Consider the following 23,288-nt stretch of genomic DNA (forward strand, 5'->3'; position numbering starts at 1 on the left):
AAAAGTAGCGGGATTGCGGGTCCGCTTTCAACGATTTCCCACGGCTATGGCAAAACAATTGCAGCTGACGCAGCGCCGCAGCCAAAAAATAAAAATACGTTCAAACCGAACCGAAGTCAAAAGCCAACTGCGGATCCTTCACGGGAAAAAGGAACAACAACCCACAGCCGCATTCGGTCCACGAACACCATGTTCCCGAGCCCTTGCTGCCGAAGGCGACTATGGACTATGAAAACTTTTCAAAAATATATGTGTCGCTCCGGAATACACGCCTTGAATGTGGGCCAGGCCAAGCCAGGCACTAAATAAACTACGAGATAAATTGGGCAACTATGAAAATGTGACTGTTTATATTTTACATTTCTCCAAGAGAAAGTATGCAATCACGGCTAGTACTCGTTGCAGTAACTTATATTGCTTTTGGTCGCACGAAGTCATCGCGGCCCATTAGCTCAGCTGGTTAGAGCGTCGTGCTAATAACGCGAAGGTCGCGGGTTCGATCCCCTCATGGGCCAGCTTGATAATTTTTTTCTTAAAGCTATTTTTTTTATCCAAGTGCCGTTATAGTAATCTTATCTTTTTATTGTCAGCAACCGAGATTCACCATTCTTGTATCAATATTTGCTATTAAATTCTATTTTAGGGGGGTGTAAAAGAATGCTGTGACCAAAATACATTATGGCAATGTACAGTATTACTTTACTTTTTTGAATTTATATGTTTTTAAACTATGTATAAATTTAAATATATATATATATATACAGAAGGTGATGAGAGTTTAAAGTGAGAAGTGAGTTTTGAACTTATACATATGTAATCACCAAGTTTATCGAAATTTAAGTAACCAGTGAATCATGAGTTATGTTAGTAAATTAGAATTACTTCCCTTTCCCTTCTGAATACTAATTACCCAAGTGTTTCAGAAAGTAATTAAGCTATGATGAGTATAACTGTTTAATCTGTTTCTGCTAATTTACTGAAAACTTTTGTACGTCGATCATCGGAATTATACTATAAATGTTTTACTTTTGATAACATTAAATGGTTCTTCTTCTGGAGGGCATACTGTTATATGCCCATAGGCTATTCCTAGAAAGCTACAGATTTGCCCGGACTCACAGCTTATGGAATACAGAAGTTTGAACTTGCACGGCTTGAGGTGTGCTATTACTCACAAGTATTTAGGAGACCAGGTTCGGGGTACTCGTTGCGGCGATATGACAGACGAAGGCGTGAAATAGAGGGCATAGCTTCCTGCTGAGCAACTGGTGACCGAACGTAAACATCCGAGACAAACGCAGAATTGAAAACCAAGAAAAGTGCGACCGTTGTTTGGCTTCAGTTTGTATTTCCACACAATCCGTTCAGTTCAGTTCCTCGAAGAAGGGTAATTTCATTTATGTCAGCATAGATGACATACACTAAACTCGCACTAATATTTACGCACTGATGGGTATTCTATATAAAGTTCATATACATATGTATGTACATATGAACATATATTGATAAGGGAGTAAACAAAGAGGTAACTAGACTGATAAGGTAGTCTTACACCGTTGCACACGATTTTCTCTATTTGGACTTGGAACTCAATTAGTCTTAACACCTTATAGCTTTATTATTATAGTAAATACGAGTGCCGACGCTCGTTTTTACTGTTTATCATTTTGCGCTTTTTATTATTCGCAGCTGGCATGGTTGCATTCGCTTTTTTGCAGATCTGGCAACGTTGCCCGGAATCACCTGCTTGCAATTTATCGGATATCGTTGGATGTGTGTTTAAAACGACCGGTAAATATTCTATCTATTTTACCAATTATATTTTAACATAAAAATAACTCCATATTATATACATTATAAAATATACAGTTTTGAAATGGCATTCTTTTACTTAATTTACCTCTCTTTGAACTAATTAAGATGTTTACGACGTTGACAAATCCAAATAAGTACAAAAGACGATTGTAATTCTAACGCAATTGTTTATTTCATAAAACGACAGGTTACAAATGACTTAAGTTCTAGGTCTTGTTCTCCAGGACACCGCACACTACTTTTTACACATTGTACAAAGGATGCTTCGAAACAGAGTTATTGGATGGCAACGTGGTTACACCGTTTTTGGTGGGTAAGTCAAACAATTATTTCAATATCCGTTTCGATGATTAACTGAAATCAGGGATTAAGAGCAGTTAAGCAGTAGGAGTATACATTAAATAGGCAGTAACTACAGGCAGGTTATACAAAAATCGAGGATCATTCGACCACAAGGATCAGGACAAATATGCTAAAGAATATTCGTAAAAGTTTAGGTACTAGAAGGATATATATACATTATAATATACATGTGTCATTCAATATGAATGAGTGCGCCGGGTTAGATACATTTTGCCAGCACTCGGTTAATTCATTAAATTTGTGTTGTGCAAAAAACAGGTGTGTGTGTGTGTATGATATTATTTCATTCAATGGGTTCGATTCCCTCAACAGTCTTTAGAAAATGCATGGGTATTTCGTATTAATAACTTCGTTGTTTCTGTTCTCTTCAAACACAAGAAATATATATAAATCAATATCAAGTTAGCAACGAGACAACAAAAAAAGAAATACAATGTAGTCAAAAAATGAAAATGGCAAGAACAATTTGAAAATGGCAAATGAAAATTGAGTAAATGGCCTCTCGGGTTAATGCTGATTTTCTGGACGTCGGCGCGATCGTTATAACTCATTCTCCATGTTTGAGCGAACGTTTCGCAGAACGTTGTGAGTTTTTAGTATCTGATTTTTGATGTCTTTCTCGACTTGTGCTTTTGCTTTGTTAGCCAGACGCAACTTTTCGTAGGTGTCTTCAAATGCGCGCTTGGTGCGGATTAGTTTGCGCCGCAACTCGGCGTTTTCAAGATCTACCTTGGCACAGTCATGAGCTGTGGCTCCAGCAGTTGGCATATTGGTCTTGGCGTCGGAAGATGTGGATTCTATTGAAAAAGAAACTGTTTAAAAGGTTTATCTTTTTGTGGCATGATTTTAACAAACTCACCCTCTGACTTTGTCTTTTGTACAGCTGCACCCTCGGTTTTCATCTCTACAATCTTGAGCATCGCCCGCTGAGCATTGGATAGCTCCACGCTTGAAATCCTTCCAGCATCGCTTTCTATACCCAGATCGGGGGATGATGTGTTTACCCTCTGGGACACGACTGCAGCAGCAGCCAGTTTTAAAGATGTAGCCTGACCCAAGGGTGGTCCCATGGGTACGGGCACTTCCTCCGAAGTGTAACCTGACTGAGAGATATCGCTGCTATTGGAGCGTTTCTGCATAAGCTTTTTCTGGTCTTCCTTGAGGGCCTCCAGTTGTTGTTTAAGTTCCTCGGAACGCTTCTCCAGTTGAAGCTTATCGTTGTAGGCCTTCGTGCGTTCCATCACTGCCCTCGATGCCTGCAAGGTGCTCTCGTCAAGTTGCTTTTTCAAGGCTCGCGTGGCCAGCTCGTTCTCGACGAGTGTCTGCTTCAGATCCTTCTCGTTCTCCTGGTGATAGTCCAGGGATCGTTGCAGTTCTAAAAGCTGTTCAGCTTGCTCCTGGTAAGTGGCTATGGCCACCCAGTCGCGTCCGAGAGTCTCCTGGTGCAGGCGCTCGTGCTCTTCCAACTGTTGCATTGACTCCAGTTTGTGTTGCTCCAGTTGGGATTGCAGTTTCTCCAATGAATCTGCGTGCTCATGCTCCATTTCCTGCAGTTGCTGCTGCAATGTCTGCAGTTCCATTTCGGTTATCTGGGAATCCGCAGTCAAAGTGCTCAGTGCCAACTTCAGTTGGTCAATCTGCTGATTCTTAGCCTCCAACTGGCGTTGCAGCTCCACCATTCGCTGATCTTCGTGTGAACCTATAGCCTGCAGGTCCGCAGTCAGAGCCTCGTTGATGACACGCAACTGCTCCAGTTGTTGACTGATATCCAGACAGCGCAGTTGCTCCTGTTTGTATCGGTTGTCCAGCTCAACCAACTGGCACTGCACGTTCAGGACACGTTCGTCCTTCTGGGCAATCTGCTCCTCCAGCTGGGCAATACGTTCGCTGTTGCGATTACGATCCTGGCGGGTGGCGCAGGCTCTTCCTTCGCTCTCCGACTCACTGGCTGGCTGTTCCGGCGCCGCCAAACTGTTCGAGGTTTCGTCCAGACCAATGCGCGCCAGAGAAACCTTGCGATCTGGCTCTGACCAAGCCTCCGACTCGCTTTGGTTATCCAACTGTTGAGAGGGCAATGGAAGGGAGCGACGTTCCTTTCTCTGCTGACCTTCGGAGTTTCGACGTTTTTCCAACTCTTTTTTAAGAGCCTTGTTCTCCGCCTTCAAGTTCTCTACAGTTGGAGCCATCGAACTGGCGGCATGGATTTCCTCATGGGAATTAAAAGTCTTGTTGCTAACATCTGCTTCGGTGTACAGGATCTCAGATAGATTACACAGCTGTGCGAGGCTCTGATCAGCCAAGGAAGCACCAGTCATGTTCAGCGTCATATTAAGGCTCTTCGAAAGATCCAAGCTGCGATCCACAGCCTTTCGCATGGCGTGGCGACGATCAGCAGCCAACACCCCGAGGACATCTTTGTGCTTCAACAGAGAGTTAAGGAAACCAGCCAACTCTTCCAATCGATTGGTCAGAACACCGCAGACATCGACGCACTCCTGTCGCCACTTATCCGACGTCTCCACATCCATACGAGCTTGCTGAAGATCTCGTCGCAGTTGTCCAGTTTCGGCGGAATTCTGCTGATCGTCTGCCAAGCGTTGGAAGAGCACGTCCACCTTCTTTTGGAGTAGCTTGTTCCGTTCCAGAGCCCTCAAATATTCTGACTCTGTAAAGGATTGCTGCAGGTCTGCTTCGCCAGCGGACTCTTCGCCAATCTGCGGCAGCATCTTTTGCTGTTTAGCCACCAAATTGGTGAGGCGTTCTACCTCACGATTCTTCTCCCACAGCTCCTTGTTGACCAGATTCTGCAAGTTGGCCGTCTTCTTCTTGACCTCTGCCTGCAACTGCTTGATCTTCTCCTCTTGCTCGTGGATCTTCAGTTCATAGCGCACCCTCAGATTGGTTGAGATTTCCAGGGAGCTGGCCTCGTTGTCGCTCATCGAGCGGCCTGTGGTCGATGGAGATACGGTGGCCTTGTTGCTGTCCTTCTGGAAGGAATATATTATTTAAAATTAGTTTTATTGTAAAACGAAAAATTAGAAATACTTTAGTTATACAAAATTGGTTTCTAAATTGAACAACTAATCTAGTTACTTCATGAAATTAAAGCTTTACAAAAAGAAAAATCCTATAAATGTGTAAGGTAGGCTATTATTGTTAATTCTTTGGTCCGATTTTTAACAAACTTTTGGCTAGTTTTCTTAATTGGTTTATAAATATCTTTAAAAATGTTTCTGTGTCATGCACAATTAGTAGTTTTTCGGACGACATATACATGGCAGCCTAAAAATGTAAACGACATATGTTAAGGTATTCTTTGTATTTTTAGCAACCCAATTCCCTACAAGTTCGTTTAGTGAACTCAGGCAACAGAAGGTTGTGTCACTTTTTAATTAAATAAACCAAAACTAAATAAAATAAACAAATATATCCATTAAATCCTCACCTCCTTATTCGACGACTGTTCCTTCTCCTGATTGAGCTTCTTAATCTCCTTCTCCTGGCTACTCAGCTTCTGCATTAGCTTCTGTATGGTGCGACAGGCCTGCTCGTGAATCCTTTCGCGCTCCTTAAGCTTCTCCTGGGCATCCTGCAGTTCGCATATCTTGTCCGCCAGTTGGGCACCCAGTTCACGCTTCGCCTGCAAGGGAAACCAGATCCCTAAATTAAGTGGCTTCAAAAAGAATCAACGCAAAATCTTAGGTTTTACATTTAATGGGATTCAGGAACATTCATTAAATTGAGATTGCGACAATAATAGGGATAAAATTTAATACACTTCAAAGGAAAATTTGTCAACATCTGGACGGGCGACAGACATCGTTCGTATTGGATATATGGCAACTTCGGATTCACTGGATTTCTATCAACGATCAACAAAACCGGAACGAAAGAGATGTGGATGATTAAAGGGAGAACAGGGTTCCATCCAAATAGGACAGGCAAAACATCCCGTTGGATGAGCGAGACTGCAGCGAAGGCAACTCTATTCTGGTGACGGAATCTATACCATCAGAAGACAATCGAAGCGGCATACGGTTATACTGCAGACAGGAATGCACCCGCACCATCAGAAATATGAGTTTAAGGGCTACGTGCCCCAGCGCCACAGGAACTGCCGGAATCCAGTAAAGCTTGGCAGCGAATAGTTGTAGAAGGCCGTACTGGGAGCCGTTACGGCCAACAAAGTGGCATGACTGTTGTGGTGGTGTACTCGCTGTTGAAGAAACTGTGGATTCGGATACCGATGTGGTGCTGCTGCTGCTGCTGCTGCTGTGGACAACGACGTTTTAGGAGCTGAACACACAGATCGCTGGATGATGGTAAGAGCTTCACCTGACTGGATTTCCATTGGCAAAGGCTCTTGTGCGACGAAGGTCCCGGACTGCCACACAAAACACTGATCGATGAAAGGTTTGAGTGCAATGAGGACGTGCTGCCGCTACATTCAGAAGAATTTGTGATACCAACCCCGGTATCCGCTGCCGTGCGTATCGGTGGCACTATAGCCACTCCATGATCCCACTGCAGCAGCTTCTTTTGCTGCAGATTGTCGGAGAGGTCACGGAAGTATACGTTCTCCTTCCGCAATATATCTAGCTCGGCGTTCAACTTAGCTATCAATTCTTCATATTCCAGCAGGCTATTCAAGATACTTCCATAAGACTTTTCCTTACGCTTGATTGTGCCCTTATGGAGGGGAGGGGTATTGCAATTTAAGGAGCGAAGGGGTAAGGAAGTTGAAGTTGAAGACTCACTTCCAAAAGCTGGATGGACTGACGCTGAACGTCTATCGTATTGTTGGTCTCCTTCATAGAGCTGACTTGACGCCCCAGCTGGACCTCAATGGCACTTATAGAGGACACCAGATTCTGGTTTTCAGCCCGACACTCTTCAATCGTGACCTTTAACTGCTCTATGATCCTCTAAGCATACAGTTCTCTTTAACCTCTTGATTCCACCCCCTATCTGCTTTAAAGGAAAATTACTAATGTCTAGCTTTACTTACGTTTGACGTCTCGGCGGCTTCTGCGTCCTTTTCAAGGCGATCAACTAGTTCAGCATTCTTGATGGCTAGCTCCTGAATCTTGGCCTCACAGGCCGTTATAGTTTCCAGGCGCTCGGCCAATGTAAATTCCAGATCGTGTTTTATCTTAGTGTTGCGCAGGTCAGACTCCACAAGTTCCTCCTCCAATTTTTGGACTTCCGACTCAAGACGCTGCAGCTTTCTGTCATCAAATGCAACGTTTTTACCCCCTTGGCCTGACTCTGCCATCTGTGAATAGGAGACCACAATTAATACATCAGTACATTAAATATATAACAAAAACCCACCTCGTAGGAGCGAATCTGATCCTGCAACTCATCAATAATAGTCTGACTTTCAAAGTCCGCTTTGCGCTGCATATCCTCGTGGTGGGAAATGGCTCTTGCCGCATCCTTTAGCAGCTCCATCTTCTCGTCGACAGTTTTCCTCAGCAACTCATTTTCAATCTTAGCATCGATGAGCTGTTTGTTCAAGGAGTCGGGGGAATGGTTTGCACGTGCGCCCGGCTGACCCTCCTCCATGAAGTAGATGCGCAGCTTCAGATTGAAGTTCTCCTTGCGCAGCGAGGACATCTGTTCCTCCAACTCGCGCACAGATCGACCTTGCATTATGGGCGAGTGACTGCCGCCCTGAGGTCGCGCCACATCAAAACTGGCATCTGAAAAAGAAAAGTTGATAAGATTAAAATGAATTAAGTTACTTAAAGTACTCGTTTACTGACTGAGAAAGTCTTGGGACTGTGAATTTCTCAGATTATGCGAGGATGAGGAACGATTTCTGTTCATGACTTTTACTTTTCGTTTCAGCCGTTAAGGCGCAATTATATAGAAAATATAAAAAGGCAACTGTACGACCGAATAAATGTACAAATGCTTGTGTGTTTGCCAAAACGAAATCCTAATATTCAATTTTATTCATTTAAAAACAAACTAACATTAATGTCATAGCCAACTTTTTAACTTTTTAAATTCGAAAATAAAAAATTATAAATCTAATATATTTTAAGACGTTTACTTCTGCTAAAACGAGTTACCATTTTTATCTTTCAGATTCGCCTGAGCATTACAACTTACATGAGTTCTCCATGGTGACATCTTGCAGAGCTCCCGGACTGGTGCTGTAAAGAAAGAGGAAATCTATTAAAATTAATTAATAACAGCTCGCTGCGACCTCGCAGAACATCCAATAAAACAAGTCGAATATCAACGGTAATTAAGATTTTAATTTTGCATATACAAATTCACACAAAAATATTTTTCGGCAGTGATGACATAATGGGCAGCTATCTCTAACAATCTTTGACCTCTTCCAACTCGCTGGTCGAGCAATCAGTGGAATTGCCAGACTGAAAGCACTCATCGATGGTTTCCAAAGTTCCATTGCAGAACTCCGGATAGACAGACCAAGCCGTCCAGCCCTGTTGTTTCTGAATGAGACGGGCGCATTGGACGGCCATGGTGATGTCGTCGCTGAGAAGGCGAGTGCAATTTACATTGCAATCATTGAATGCATAGTATTCCGTATGATTTGGTGGCGCACACCAATAACGATCACTAATTTGGAATATTCCGTAATCCCGAGAGCCATCCTCATTGGCCTGACCCACAACGTGAGTGTTGAAGCGACTCTCAAACTCCGCAATGCAAAGCCACAAAGGCAACTCCGATTTCGGGACATCCAATATATAAAGCTGGCCAGCAAGTTCGCAGGGCTTTAAGCGAATGGCCAGCAAAGGAGTCCCCTGTAACAGGAACCACAACACCGGGAGTACTCTCGCTTTCAACCAACTTGATCGGACCATTCCAAGCAAGTTCCAGTCACAAAGTGGCTCTCCTAACTCCGGCCATCAAGGTATCAACTAGTATCAAACGATCTTGGCTAGCCCGCTTAATCCGATTCTAAAACCGGTTTATATTATTTGGTATGGCTTATGACTTAAATTGGTAATAAATACTGGAAAATTGACGAACAATGCAACGGGCGCTGTTGCACTTTGTTCTGACAACTAAATATCTACTATTAATTAATGTCATTTCTCCTTATACCAACAATAACAACTAGAATCAATCGGGTTTTCTATTCTGAACATTATTTGCTAATTAATAAACTGATTTCGTTTTCCTTAGCTATCCATTGGGACGTGAAAATGATAGAATTGCTTTCATTCAAATGAACACTATAGACTATACTACGGGGAAACATAATGAAATCAAATTGAGATCTTTTCTAAAAGATTCAATTATCAAGAAGTAACTCAAGGAAAACCCAGCGAACTTAGTCTAAATTTTACATAAAACTTGAGAACTATTTCTAAATTACACTCCGATTGACCCTCAACCATATAGTTCTCAATGAATAGCTTCTTGATTTTACGATCCGCACTGTACATTTGTTCTTTTAATTAACGACACACCCAATTGCCCAAAACGGCAATCAACCTTTTTTTTTTTGGCCAATTGCTCTGTGTGAACTGAATATTTAGCTAAAGTCACACTTGAATGATCGCACTTCCAAAAACCGCAAGTCGAAATGGATGAGATTACACTTCCGCGCCTCAAAATAGGGAAGTCCAATTAACCCAGTATAGATTACGTACCGTAAGCCCCACAACTATAAAACAACCAGAACTTACCAGAATGCTGAACTGCTGGAATTTAGAGAATATCTCTTGAATGGAGAACCAGGTACATCGGACGAGTGGTTTTGTGATGAAGATCGAAAGATACCAGCCATATTCTATGTTTCATTTAGCATTTGCCTTCTTATTCGTTTTTATTTTCTTCAGTTTGTATATATATATATATAGTTTATCTGTATATATTTGCAGCGACTCTAAATTTGAGATTTAATTAGTTGTTTTTACACGGGGTGGACACGTCATCCCTAGCAGTGGTTGTTGTTGTTCTTGGCTTTATTCCCTAAATAATTTTGCGGCGCACGCCAGACTTCGTTACGTATCCGCCATGCCGTGTTCCAAGGGGCAGTCGTCGAGCCGGTGAGTCATGGGCTGCTGGCCGACGTGCGCAGCAATCAGGAGCATTCAGCCGTAGAGCGGAAGAAGCTTCAAAGAGTCTGGCGCTCCTACGAATGGGATCCGTCCCAACGATAGGGGAAGGACGACGGCACATGTGGGCCACACCATCTTTCAAGATACACACACACCTATTTGGTTGTAATTTATTTTGGGAATTGAGCAAAATGCAACGAGGCGACCGCAATAGAAACGGCAATTGTGAACCGGACGCCAGAACTCTGTCAAACATTTTCCTCTCAATGTTTTGTTTTGGCTTTCGACTATCGGTTACTATGGTGGTAATGAAAATCAATGGTTTCAGCTGAGGAACGTAACCTGTATTGGTTGGTAAGCAACAACAGGTGTCCATTGGAAACGTGTTAGAACATGTGTCTCTTTGATTAACACCTGAACTAAATCATAAATGCATTTTAGCGGTCTTATATTACCAGGTAGACTGCAGTTAACAGCCCATTATCATCTCTCCCGGTGAACCTGCGCTCATCTACCTGACTGCCTGGCGCGCCTCGAGTGGGTGTCAAACTATGGCCAATGACACGCAAAGGCGCCTGCATTACTCAACAAAGAAGTACAATAACAATAAACAGAAGTGCACTGAGCATACATATCTGTGATATGTGAAGGTAGATGCGTGAAGGTAGTATTGCGGATAAAAACCATATGGCTGGAGTTCTACTTAAGCTTAAAGATTTTTTGGCAGATAATGCAAGGTAGTCTGTTATTGTCCAAATGTACTTGCTGATTACCGATAATATTCTCTTATAGAATTATTTGAAAATGTACATTAGTAAAACAATGCATAAAATGGCGGTGACATCCTTTAAGAAACATCTGTTGACTCTCCAAACTAGCAATATCTTAATTAATAACTTGAATAATCATAATTAATTGTAATCAATGCAGACTTTCTTAGCACGAACAAAGACTGCGGCGCTTGCTTGACATTTCAAAGAAACTTTTTTTCCAGGAATTAAATTTTTTCTATTTAGTTTTTTAATTGGAAAGATTAACATAAAAACTCATAATATGAATCATAACTCATTTTATTAAGTATATGTTGTAGCTCTACATTAAAGGGAAAGGAATTTCGATTTTGATCTTTCAAATTTTCCATTTTTGCATTTTAAACATTAAAACGTTATGGGCAATCCTATTATACAAAATATCACATTAAGGAAAAAACGAACTTTATGAGCAATTTACAATATTTGAAAAATACTTTTCTTTTGTATTTATAGGTCCCTTAAAATATAAAAATGTAACTGGAATCATCCGATACTGTACTTTCTAGGGCAGGATGCTTTATTCAGGGTAGGGACCAAACAGCAGTGAAGTTTTAGAGGGCAACAAAAGAGGTTCCGTTTTTACTCCGTAGGGGTTAATTCCTCGAGTCCATGACCCCTGGCTGAATGCACGTGTGTATGCATATGTTTAGGTACTAACCCACACACATAGAACATATGAAACTCCCGACTGATAAAACTTATGACTTATGAGGAACTAGGAATTTCAGGAAATGTTAAACTAACGCAAATTAAATGATACGACGATTGAAAAGTGTGGAATGTTCTCTATTCCACAAACAAATTAATTTCTATACGTTTTTCCCCGACTAAAATTAGCCGCAGCATCGCGGCGACAAAACCAAATAAACGAATAACAACAACAACAACAGCTTGGGGCACCACCACAGAAATCTTTAGTATTCCTAAGTATGTACATATATATTACATTGTACATCCGAGCACACTTTGTACTTCATATATGTATATAATTCATTGTATTTTTCACTCGAGAACCACCAGCATCCTCTGAATCGCTTATCCACAGCCGATGTATGCAGTAAAAACAAATCAATCTATCACTTTCGTATCTCGCAGTGCAATATAAACAATTGCACTTATGTACAGATATGTATGTACAATCAAACACTCACACACCCGCACAACGCTTGACCCGCTGATTCTTACTATTTATTTATATATAACCGTATGTGTAAGTATATATGTATATATGGCACGATTGATAGCCGAGAGGAAAGCAAAATAAACCAAAAAATGCTCTTTATACGTCCAAATAAACCGAAAGCTAGAACATAACTGACTGAAAATACGATGCGACCGATAAAGAGAGACCTTCGCTTCATGAAGCGAGAGAACCGAATGGGAGGAAAACTGAGACTCATCTGTGACGAAAGGAAAATGCGCTGAGCAGATGTTACGCATTTCCCAATGCGGAATAGCCGTAGCCATACACTAAGAGAAAAAGAAATTCAGCTTATTTATCCTATATTTTATGTGATCAAAGAATCTGTTGCATACTTTGAAGATACTATATTTCGATTGAAAATTAAGTTGATTCACCTTTTTCGGATTTTTTTTATATGACTTTAGCTTGCTATATAAATTTAGGACTACTTATAAAAAATTATATAGCAAGAATAAAAAGTTATATAAAAATAATACATTTTAATATGTATTCATACAATTTTTATAAATTCTTACATATTCCTAATTTGTTCATTTCTAAAAATTAATTCTACATTGAGACATAAAAATCATATTTTTTAATAAATAAAATATAATATTAATGTATTTTTTTAATTAATCTTTAAATAATCTTTTTCCTAGTGTAGTTTTGTTATTGCTGCTCTCTTTGAGCAGAAGGGGTGGGTAATTTGCCCGTAAAGTACATACATATGTATGTATTTGTGTTTATCAGCATACCTCCCCCTCTAAGGCAGAGCAGTACAAATCTGGGAGAGCTCCAGCTGAGAACGTTAGTTCCCGATCACAGTGGGCACGATCACCATGTCACATGGTGATCATCAGCTGCGCACTCGCAGTAAACCAGGAATATAAGCACATATAATGGGTTTAAAATCAACTCTTATTGGAAATTTTCAAACTTTCGTTATCGACTTACTCATCAATACTTTTGGATAATGCCTCCGCCAATTTGCGTAGAACCCTTCTGTCAATTTCGGACGCGCCATTCTCCTCCAGAAAACTGGTCACCGTCTCAATCAAGGTGATTTCCCTCAAGGACGATGCGCAGGTACCATTGCCGTCGCCGCAATAGTCCCGCAAAACTTGCTTAGACTGGTCCATACGAGGTCCTTTGAAGTCTTTCTTTGTTTTTAATAACTCTAACACTTAACAATTTCACAAAGGACGCTACTAACAATTAGTTTTTTTTCTGTTTGGAAAATGAAGCGCGCTGTATCAGCTGTTTTAGGCGTCCGTTATCGAAATGCAACCAGTCACCTTTTTAGCATTGCCATATGAAAAGAAAAAGTTGCTAGAATAGTATGGCAGCACTGTTTGTCGATTTCTGTCTACGGAAAGTCGATGCTTATCGATGGTAAACAACATCGACGGTTTACGAAAATTACCATTTCCCTGATAAGCAACTGGAACGCAACGACCAAAGATATAAACGCCATGCTATAAACGCTTCGCTGGCACGTTTTCGTTAGCCCCCAACCAAAACTAGACCAACTTCTGTCCGGGGGTAATACACAGTGGGAAAACAACACCAGCTAGTCGAAAAGCTCCCCCTCAAAAATTAGTAACAATGTTTGCCACACTGAAAAACAAAATCAAAGAGGAAACTGGTGAGGATGTGGTCCATTCGGCCAATCAGCGTTATCCCAGCAATAACAACAACAATTACCGGCTGCGTAGTCGCCGCGTTAGCATTAATTCCAATTCAGCTGATGATGTGGGCGGTGGCGGATTCTACAATGAGGTAAAAAAACAGTCTATTTGTGTATACATATAGATAAAACGGATAAACACCTGTACTCTTTTTGCAGTCAGAGCAACTTTGCCAGCTGCGGAGTCAGTGCAACGAGCTCACCACCAAGGTGTCTACCATCACGCAGGGAATGCAGCAGCTGCAGGAGGAGAAGACCCGCGTAGACAAGACCAACGAAATCCTGCTGGAGAGTGTGCGAGTGGCTCAAACGCAGAAGGATATGTACTGCGAAGAGCAGGAAAAAATCCAGAACCTTCAACAGGTCGAAATTGACAAGCTTAAAAACCTACTGAGCTTCCGTGAGCAGGAATCTGTGGATCGCATGGGTCACATGCGACAGCAGAGCCAGCAAATCGAATTACTGAGCGAGGAACTAGAGCGCCTGCGACCAATGGAATCGGTAGCCGAGGATTTGCGGGACGAACTGGAGCAACTGCGGCATTCTATGCAGCAGGAAAAGAACCTGCTGACCACCACATTAGCAGCGGTGCAAGAAGAGAACAGACACCTCAAAAAACGCATGAAGATCGTAGAGGAGTCCCGCCTCGAATCGCTGGGCAAGCTGAATTCCGAGCAACAGGTGCAGGCTCTTATCCGCGAGCATAAGCTTTTGGAGCAGCACCTAGAAGAGGCCCATCTGCAGCTATCGGATATCAAGGGATCCTGGAGTGGTCAGAATTTGGCGCTGGAAACTCAAGTCAGTCGATTATCCAAGCAAGTGGCTGAGGAGACTACCGAAAAGCGAAAGGCCCTTAAATCCCGTGACGATGCCATTGAAAGCCGCAAACAGGTTTCATTCGAGTTGGAAAAGGCAAGAGATGAAGTTAGGCAGCGCGACGATAAGGTAGGTTAACTATTAATCCCACGCTACCAATATTAATCCACTTTTTTCCTAGGTCAAGCTGCTCGAGGAGGAAATTGACGAGCTAAGTGTGGCCCTGAAAGAGTGCCGAGAGGAGAACGAGCAGCAAATCCTCTTTGAGCGCAACAAATCTGTGAGTATGCCTCCCGATACTGACGATTTCCATTGGGACTTGTAAGACTTATTAACCCAACAATGCCGTACTAACCATATCACTTAAGTTCCTGGTTTACTTAATACCACTTTTTGAGGAAAATGGAATTTTCAGACCATACCTATTATGTAGTTTTCTATTGTAAATGTTTTTCTTTTCGTATTAAACTGATTTTAATCGTTGGCAAACTGATTGGTAAATTTTTTCCTTAAAAAATGCACGCCTATATGTTTACTTCAAATATCTTATTTCGCTTCATGGAATTTTGTAAACCAATAAACCAAATGTTCTCAGCAAAATTTTAGAAACAGAGGTAAAAGATCTCAAGAATCGTCTCACGGCGGCTGATGACAGGTTCACCGAGTACGCCTCGAACGCCGAGCAGGTAGCCCAAAAGCTACGGACCCAATTGACTGAAAAACACGAGCAGCTGGACGAAACCATTATGCAGCTGGAAATTGAACGAGAAGAGAAAATGACTGCAATACTTCGCAACGCGGAAATCGCCCAGAGCGAAGACATTTTACGGCAACAGTTGCGCTTAGAGCGCACCGAAGCCACCGATCTCCAGGACAGAAATAATCAATTGGAAATAGATATATCCGAGGCCCGACAAACGCTGCAACAGGTCAGCAGCACAGCCGAGGACAATGCCCAGAAGTTAAGCGAATTCGAGGGTATTCAGTTAGAAATAATCGAGAAAAATAAGGTGAGATATAAACTGAAAAGTTACTGCCTTACTGTAATTAACTATTTTATGTTATAGACAATAAAAACATTAAACCAACGTTTGGTTGACTTAAAGAAAACAGTGCAAAAGGAATTGCGTAGTGCGCAGATCTCCACAGAGAGTGAATCTCATTCCGATAACGATCCCTGGCCACAGAATCTCAAGTTCATCTCTGGAGTCATTTCCATCTGGCGACAAGGGCAACTGTATCATAATGGATGAAGTTAATTTTCAATATTTGAAACATGTCATTGTGAAGTTCTTGACCAGCCGTGAGGTATGCAATTCTATCCATTTCCTGCTTTATTATCCCTATATCACGTTTATTTCCTTTAGGTGGAAGCACGACATCTTGTCCGTGCCGTATCCACATTACTTCAACTGACATCCGAGGAGGAAAAGCTTCTGCATGACACTTTAAATTGGAAGATGAGTTGGTTCGGCATGAAGCCAACTTAAGATACCCACTGCAATAAATCACATTTGTATTCTAGTCTGTAGTCAATTCATAACGTTCTGTGTAATTTGTACATATACAGCAATTGCATATGCAACACTCTGTTATTTTGTTTACCGACAACATTCCATTTTGTTAAATAGTATTTATTTCTACCGTTGTGATTTTTATAATAAACTAACATTTATGTAAAAGGGTGTATTTTTTTATATTATTAAGTTTCTTTTAAACTAAAATCAAATTTTTAATTCCATGCGTAGATAGTATATGTATAATACACCAAATTTACCTTACTTTTAATAGCTTCCATTCTGTCCTCCCTTACGGTGGCGCCACCTATGAATGGATATTAGATCCATGTTCAGCAAAACCACAGAAATAAAAGTCGAATTTTTAATTTTGTTAAAAATACTGCATTTTACATTTAAAAATATTGTTCGTTACATATTACGTTCTCTAAAATTAACTATAAATATGAATTTACTTAAATTTCCTTTTTATTGCAAAAACCTACGTAATATGAATATCTAACTATTCATTTGTATTATCTATATCTATATAAAAATGATATAGGAGAATTTAAGAATAAACAAAAAACACACGTATTACTGAGGCACTTTTTGGTGTTTATAACAATTAAGAAGACAGTTGAATTAGTGGCATATTTATCAATATTGCTTTCCACAATAGACATATCTATTTACACATTAAAACTAAACATTAAACTAAGTCTAGATGTTAAATGCATTTAAATCAAAATTGCTTAGTAAGGTCAATTGTAAATTTTGTGTCAGGTTTCAGGAAAATTTGGCACACGGAATTTCAAAAGACTTAGACTTATCGACGATTACATCATTTAGAGCTAAGATAATTGCTAATAATTGCATTTCGCTTACAAAATTTTGCAGTCTATTGTTGCATTTGGTTGCAATCTCGGGCTGGCAAAATGAAACTTAACGAGATCGATCGAAGTCCTCCAGGCATGGACGCTCTCTCTTAGCTATGATTAAAATTAGTTAAAGCCTTAAATGACCAATTAAACACACATACATATTTACAAATCAGTTGTAGAAATTAGAATTGTGAAAATAATAAAATTGGTAAAACGAAAAGCTTGGCTTGTCCTCTCCATTTTACATGTAAATCTCAAAATGTTACGTAAACCCCCGACTGGGCGACTGTACGGGCGATGGCGGGGGCGGGAGCGGCGAGAAGTACGTTGAGCTTCGCGATGACGGCGATGGTGGGCAGGATGACTCTGGCACAATGCGCACATCACTGTGGTAATGTGATCGCGGCGTCGGCGGCGGCGGGTACGGCTCACTATCGTAGCCGTATTGCAGGCAGGCGGCCGCCGAACTGGAAGAATGCTTCGTGGCTCCCCCATTACTGTTATTGCTGTTCGATTTACTCGTATAATTGGAATCGGACTCATCACAAATATCCGTAGAGCAGGGCGTTGGCGGTGGTGGCTGGTTAATAATCTTGTAATGCCTGTACGGACGACGTGATCTGGTCGCCGGCGATGGAGGCGGATTAATCGGATATGCCACCATACTGCTACCATTCGTCGTTGAACTCGAGGCGCCTGTGATGTGGTTCCGATCATAGGAGTTCATGCTGTTGCGCGAGTTCAGAGTGGACATGCGTACAGCATCGGCGACGGAAGCAATCTTTGATACTCTTTGGAGATTTACTCAGCGTCGAAGGTGACAATGGATCAGTGGCCTGATCGTCCTTGGGTTCCGTTCTGCTTTTTCCGATCCTCGTGCGACAGAACTGCAGCAGATAGACAATCGAAAAGATGGTGATCATGGTGGCTCCAATCAGAATCATAAAGGCACGCTTATCGGTAGCGGGTGCCATGCGACGCTGCAGGCAAATATCGGAGGATTCATCGGCTCCATCGGCACAGTTTTCCCAACCATCGCAGAGCAAGGCGGCAGAGATGCAGAGCTAAATGAATTTATAACTACATTAATCAATTTCATAAAGTTTTAAACAAAAACACTCACCTTATTAATAGGACATTGAAACTCGCCTGACCGCTTACAACAATCCGCCTCATCGTGACCATTGGCACAGTTAGTGGTGCCATCGCACACCAGGGACTTGTCAATACACTCGCCCGACTGGCAGCTAAACTGATCCGCTCGACAGGTGGGGCATCCCACCTCGTCCGACTTGTCCGGGCAGTCCTTTTGCCCATCACAGCGCCAGGAGGCGGGTATGCAATCCTTGTTCACATCACTGATTCCCGATACGGGAGCGGCACACGTGAAATGATCCGGTCCACAAGCCGGAAAAGCTCCACAATTCTCCTTGTCCTCTAGCAGCATCAGATGCTTGGGACAAGAACAAACGTCGCGAGTGCGAGCCATTCCCTCACCGCTGGCGATGCAGATGTGAGAACATTTGGTGCGGCTGTGCAGGCAGGTGTGGTTGCGCAGCACCTTCGGATCTGGCGTCCAAACGGCACGGATATCGGTGATCTGCGGCAGCCGCTGAAGCTCAGCTGATCTTCTTTCGCCAGTAACAGTGATGCGTTCAACTCCCGTTTTATCATCCAGCCAATAGACAAATCCTCCCAGTGCGGCGATATTGATCACCTGCGATATATGCATGGAAACTAGGGTTTTTCTGTGGGCAAAGAAGAGGAAAGTATAAGTTTATGCTTTTTTATCTATAATTATTTAAACTCACTTGTTCTTCCCATTGATATCAATGGCATCAATCCTTTTGCCATGGGCATAGTAGATCATATCGGATTGCTGATCTAAGGCCAAGGCAGTGACGCCCTCCAGTTTATAGGCCAACTCTATGCGTTCATTGCCGTCGACTCGCGCTCGGATGATAGCTTGATGACTGCCCACATCTGTCCAGAAGAGCAGACGCTTCATGGCATGCACGGCAATGTTGCGAGGTTTCTCCGAATCCCCAGTATCAATGACCCCAACAGATTCGCCGAGGAAGCTGAAGAAAGAAAATATTATTAAATAAAATTGAATTAAAAAGTTAATTTATATATTTACCTAGTAACATTAATGCTGTTGGATTGGGAGCAAGTCCAAAAGAGCAGGCGGCCAATAATGTCAATGGCCAGGTCAAAAGGCTGCCCCGAATTGGCCAGCAAACTGACCTTAGTCCCATTTGCCAAAGACCGTTTAATGCTATGACTTCTGCCCTCAATCTGGAATTTTATGGAGAAGATTAATCAAAATAATATATTGATCAAGGTTATTCTGAAGCTAACCCAATAAATGTGTTGAGTGATCGGATCATAGTCCACAGCTCGAATATTCTTTCCAGATACGGGCAGTGGAATATTTGGACAATCTGTGGTGTTTGGCAGCAACCTGCCAAAGCTGTTCCTCTGACTAAAGATGATGTAGTTCTTGGGAGGAATACAGGATACGCCATCCTTGGCCAACTGATAGTGGGTGGGGCAGGCACAGGTCATGCCCCGTCTTCCGGGTTGAGCCAGACAGAGATGTGAGCAACCTCCATTGTTTACTTTGCACGGATTAACACCAGTCTGCCGCTTATCGTTGAACACCAGCAGCGAAGTAATGTATGTCATGCCTGAGTGGACCAGGCTGCGATTTTGACCCGTGGTCTTATGCACTCGCTCAATGTCGCCGGTGTTCCAGTCGCTCCAGTACACATAATCCTGGTACAGGGACACCGCATAGGGTTCGTCCATGTCACTGGCTACTAGGATTTGCCGTTTCTTACCATCCCAATCGGCACTTTCGATTTTGGCTGGGCGAGATTGGGTGGCCCAGTACAGACGACGAGTCTCCTGGTCAAAGGTAAGCTCAGCTGCGTGATTGGCACCCGCTACAATAGTCTGCAAGTCAGAACCGTCCATTGCAGCTCTGCGAATCGAGTCCGTTGGCGATTCTGTCCAGTACATATAACCACGTCGTGGTTCCAGAACCAGGGATCGCGGCTCCTCCACTCCCTTCCACAGGAGTACCCTTCGACTGCTGCCGTCCAAGCGAGCCACCTCAATGCGACGTGCTCCAGCATCCGACCAGTAGATATTATTGGCAAACCAATCGACGGCAATGCCATCGGGTCCAATCAGACCAGAGTCCACAATCCGCTGAACGTAGGAACCATTTAAGAAAGCCCGGAAGATGCATTTGCTCTTCTGATCCGTCCAGTAAATCCTTCGTTCGGCCACAGAAACATCCAAGGCATGAGCATCCCGCACATCCTTAAAGGGTATCCTCTCATCGTTGTGGTTACCCTCATTGTACTCTATAGAAATCCGACCAATGTGCTCCTGGCGGGAGAACAGAAGGAAAGCAGCTGGCACAACGCAGGTGCGCTTATCGTTGGCCAACTCGTAGTCAATGGCACACCGGCAGACGTAGTCTCTGGGTCGGTTCAGGCAGAGGTGAGAGCAGCCTCCGTTCTTAACAGCACAAGCATTTTGTCCTCGCACTTCCCGCAATCGAGTCACCTTTAGACCCATCAAATCTGGATACTGATCAACCACCACAATCCGATTATTACCCGTGATCTTGTGGGCACGATCGATAGAGCGTCGCTGCCAATCCGTCCAGTATAAGTAATCGTCCAAAATGCTCAGGCCAAACAGATGTTTCAGATTGTCACTGATCACCACTCGCCGTCCGGACCCATCCATATTTGCCACCTCGATTTTATCCGTCTTGCCATCGCACCAATAGATCGCCTTGGCCTCGATGTCCAAGGCAATGCCATTGGGCCAGCCGAGATTCTCCGAGACCAAAACCACACGCTCAGAACCATCCAACGATGCACGCTCTACCTTGGGCTTTCGCTCGTTCCAATCACTCCAGAACATCCAGCCCAGCGAAGGGGCCACTGCGATGGCTCTTGGCTCTTCCAAATGCTCATAGATCAGCACTTTCCTGGCCGTTCCATCCAAACGACACACCTCTATCCGGTCCGTGACCGTATCCGTCCAGTAGAGATTTCGAGCTAGCCAATCCAACGCCAGGCCATCGGGATGTTGCACCTCAGAGGTCACGAAATCAGTCACCCCTGTGCCATCGGCATGAGCTCTTTTAATAGTGAATGTCTCGACATCTGACCAATAGATATGCTCTTCCACCGGGTCGTAATCTATGGCTATTGCATATTTAACCTTGCCCAAAGGCAGCGGGAATATTGTGTAATCCGGAGAATCCAGGGATATCTTACTAATCTGCGTTCTTTGCACAATGAACATCATTTCCTGAGAGCCATTGGCACAGGTATTTGGTGAGATTAACTTGACTCCCGTGGGACAGGCACAACTGAATCCCTGAGAGTTCGTTGCTAGCAAACAGAGATGCGAGCAATTTCCATTGTTATGGGCACAAGGATTATCCTCATATGGCTGCAGCGAGGGATCCCAAGCTCTAACAGAATTCGGTGCTTTGGGTGTGTCTATTAGCTCCTTCAGCTCACGGGTTTGCAGGTCAAGGGCATTCAGCGATCCCCTCTGCCAATCTGTCCAATACAATCGATCATCATAGAAGGTCAAACTAAAGGGATACTTTAGGTTGTTAACTATGGTCCGGCGACTGCTTCCATCCAGTCTCATCACATCGATGAAATGATGTTTGCCATCTGTCCAGTAGATCAGTTCGTTCTTTAGATCCACTACCAAGCCATTGGGCCAGAACACATGCTCCTTGACCAAAGTCATGCGGGAAAGAGGATCTCCATCCATGCTAGCTCTCTCGATCTTGGGATACTCGCCCCAATCTGTCCAAATGAGCAACTTGCGAGCTGGAACCACAGCCACAGCTCGTGGCTGATCCAGATCCGTCCAGAAGAGCACTTTCTGGTATCGACCATCCAACGTGGCCACCTCAATCCGGTTCTTTTCGCCATCTGTCCAGTAGATCTTGTCCGTATACCAATCGATGGCCAGGCCCTCGGGCTTGTCCAGACCCGTAGATATCACAGTTTGCTTGGGCGCCCGCAATAGCGGCTGCAGAGCAGAGGAGTTGGTGTGGGCACACTCGATGATCTCCCTGCCGGAATCCGTCCAGCAGACCAGGTTCTTGGCGTAGTAGAAATCAATGGCCATGGCCTCCGCCAGATCTTTTACGATCACATCAATTTGAGGTCCTCCTGTGGGCCTCGTGATGTTCGCTACCTGGATGTCATGGCGGGTAGTGAAAAGCAGGGTGGCCGGCGTATTGACAAACGCACTAGCTGGCGGGCTGGCTATCAGAGATGAGGAGCTGGGCATGTGAACTGTAAGTAAGGGGGAGGATATAAAGACATTAGTTCGAAGTTAAGAATGATTTTTTTTAAGCTTTAGTATACAACTCTTACAACATAAACAGTTTAAAAAGTAACCTAATATATATTCTTTCACTAAACATAAGATACTTTTGTTCTCTAAACAATCCCATTTTAAAAAAATTTATAATTTAAAGTAGCTTTAAGTATTTAGTGGAATGCTAGGCCAACTTCTAATTAATAAGTGCAATATTCAAGAAGACGCGGGAGGTGGCAGCTAGGTTGGGTGCAAGTGCACCATGCCATCAAGAATTAAATAAGCAACAAGGTTCGCCGGCTCGAGTGGTTAACAATATGGCAGAGCCGGAATTGTTGTCGTAGTAAATGGTAAATGCAATCCAACTACGCCCAGGCCAGGTCTTTGTTTACCATTTATGTGTTCATGTTCTCGGAGCATATGTGGGTGGATGGATGGGTGTACAACTCCAAGTTGCAAGCTGCTGTTTCGCTGCTGAGCTGATCTAATTGCGTATGAATAAGCGCATGGAGGCGCACCAGGTGGAACAAATTTTCAGCCGGTTGTCTACTACAGCACTGCCACTTAAAAATACCCTGATAGTTAGTTCAAGTATCAGCTCTCTATATGGTGCGTAACTTTATTGGGTTCTTTTATAAAATTAATCAACATTCATTTAATAGCAGGGGCTGCATTTTTTGTCAGCACTTAAGTTTGAAACTTGTTCTTAAACAAATTTATGTTGTGTATATAATAATAGTTTATCGTTACTAGATATTTTGATGGATTTTCTCTGAAATATTGCAAGTAAGTCTACTTA

General features: G+C 42.9%; 4 protein-coding genes and 1 non-coding gene across 10 annotated transcripts in view; 2 read left to right on the forward strand and 3 right to left on the reverse strand.

Annotated features, from left to right (window-relative positions):
* The first annotated feature begins 441 nt into the window (after positions 1-441).
* Trnai-aau lies at positions 442-515 on the forward strand. Its single transcript has one exon. It is a non-coding gene; the product is annotated as a tRNA-Ile (tRNA).
* Positions 516-1,962: 1,447 nt separating this feature from the next.
* On the reverse strand, positions 1,963-13,505 carry LOC108114893 (centrosomin). Of its 6 annotated transcripts, XM_041819761.1 has the most exons (11): positions 13,185-13,505; positions 8,299-8,342; positions 7,513-7,883; positions 7,187-7,453; positions 6,936-7,103; positions 6,649-6,867; positions 6,519-6,577; positions 6,215-6,444; positions 5,624-5,838; positions 3,038-5,165; positions 1,963-2,975 (listed from the first exon to the last, which is right to left on the reverse strand). In XM_041819761.1, exons 1-11 carry the CDS (start codon positions 13,367-13,369, stop codon positions 2,719-2,721), a joined length of 4,143 nt encoding a protein of 1,380 aa, XP_041675695.1. In that variant the 5' UTR covers positions 13,370-13,505; the 3' UTR covers positions 1,963-2,718. The 6 variants fall into 6 exon arrangements, with proteins under 6 accessions (XP_041675695.1, XP_041675696.1, XP_041675694.1 ...); XM_041819762.1 differs by lacking the exons at positions 8,299-8,342; positions 13,185-13,505 and adding an exon at positions 7,947-8,103; XM_041819760.1 differs by lacking the exons at positions 6,215-6,444; positions 6,519-6,577; positions 6,649-6,867; positions 6,936-7,103; positions 13,185-13,505 and adding exons at positions 9,858-10,057; positions 12,230-12,432 and having other exon boundaries at positions 5,624-5,818.
* LOC108114895 (lysozyme 1) lies at positions 8,428-9,352 on the reverse strand. The gene has a single exon (XM_017226064.2). The coding sequence runs from the start codon at positions 9,024-9,026 to the stop codon at positions 8,514-8,516; it is 513 nt and encodes a 170-aa protein (XP_017081553.1). The 5' UTR covers positions 9,027-9,352; the 3' UTR covers positions 8,428-8,513.
* Positions 13,506-13,591: 86 nt separating the features above from the next.
* On the forward strand, positions 13,592-16,415 carry LOC108114894 (golgin subfamily A member 1). Its single transcript, XM_041819765.1, is given in 7 exon segments — positions 13,592-14,009; positions 14,077-14,862; positions 14,915-15,021; positions 15,329-15,743; positions 15,801-15,896; positions 15,898-16,041; positions 16,101-16,415. Coding segments are annotated over 7 exon segments (1,845 nt in total). The 5' UTR covers positions 13,592-13,835; the 3' UTR covers positions 16,224-16,415.
* Positions 16,416-16,614: 199 nt separating this feature from the next.
* LOC108114892 (low-density lipoprotein receptor-related protein 6) overlaps positions 16,615-23,288 on the reverse strand; it is a 32,634-nt gene continuing 25,960 nt past the window's right edge. The window contains 6 exon segments of the mRNA XM_017226051.2: positions 16,615-17,909; positions 17,911-18,177; positions 18,237-18,861; positions 18,925-19,194; positions 19,254-19,411; positions 19,475-22,464. Of these exon segments, the coding sequence (XP_017081540.2) occupies positions 17,376-17,909; positions 17,911-18,177; positions 18,237-18,861; positions 18,925-19,194; positions 19,254-19,411; positions 19,475-22,464 (4,844 nt within the window). The 3' untranslated portion in view covers positions 16,615-17,375.

The sequence above is a fragment of the Drosophila eugracilis genome, unplaced genomic scaffold (assembly GCF_018153835.1).
Source record: "Drosophila eugracilis isolate 14026-0451.02 unplaced genomic scaffold, ASM1815383v1 contig_90, whole genome shotgun sequence".
In the NCBI taxonomy this organism is placed as follows: Eukaryota; Metazoa; Arthropoda; class Insecta; order Diptera; family Drosophilidae; genus Drosophila; species Drosophila eugracilis.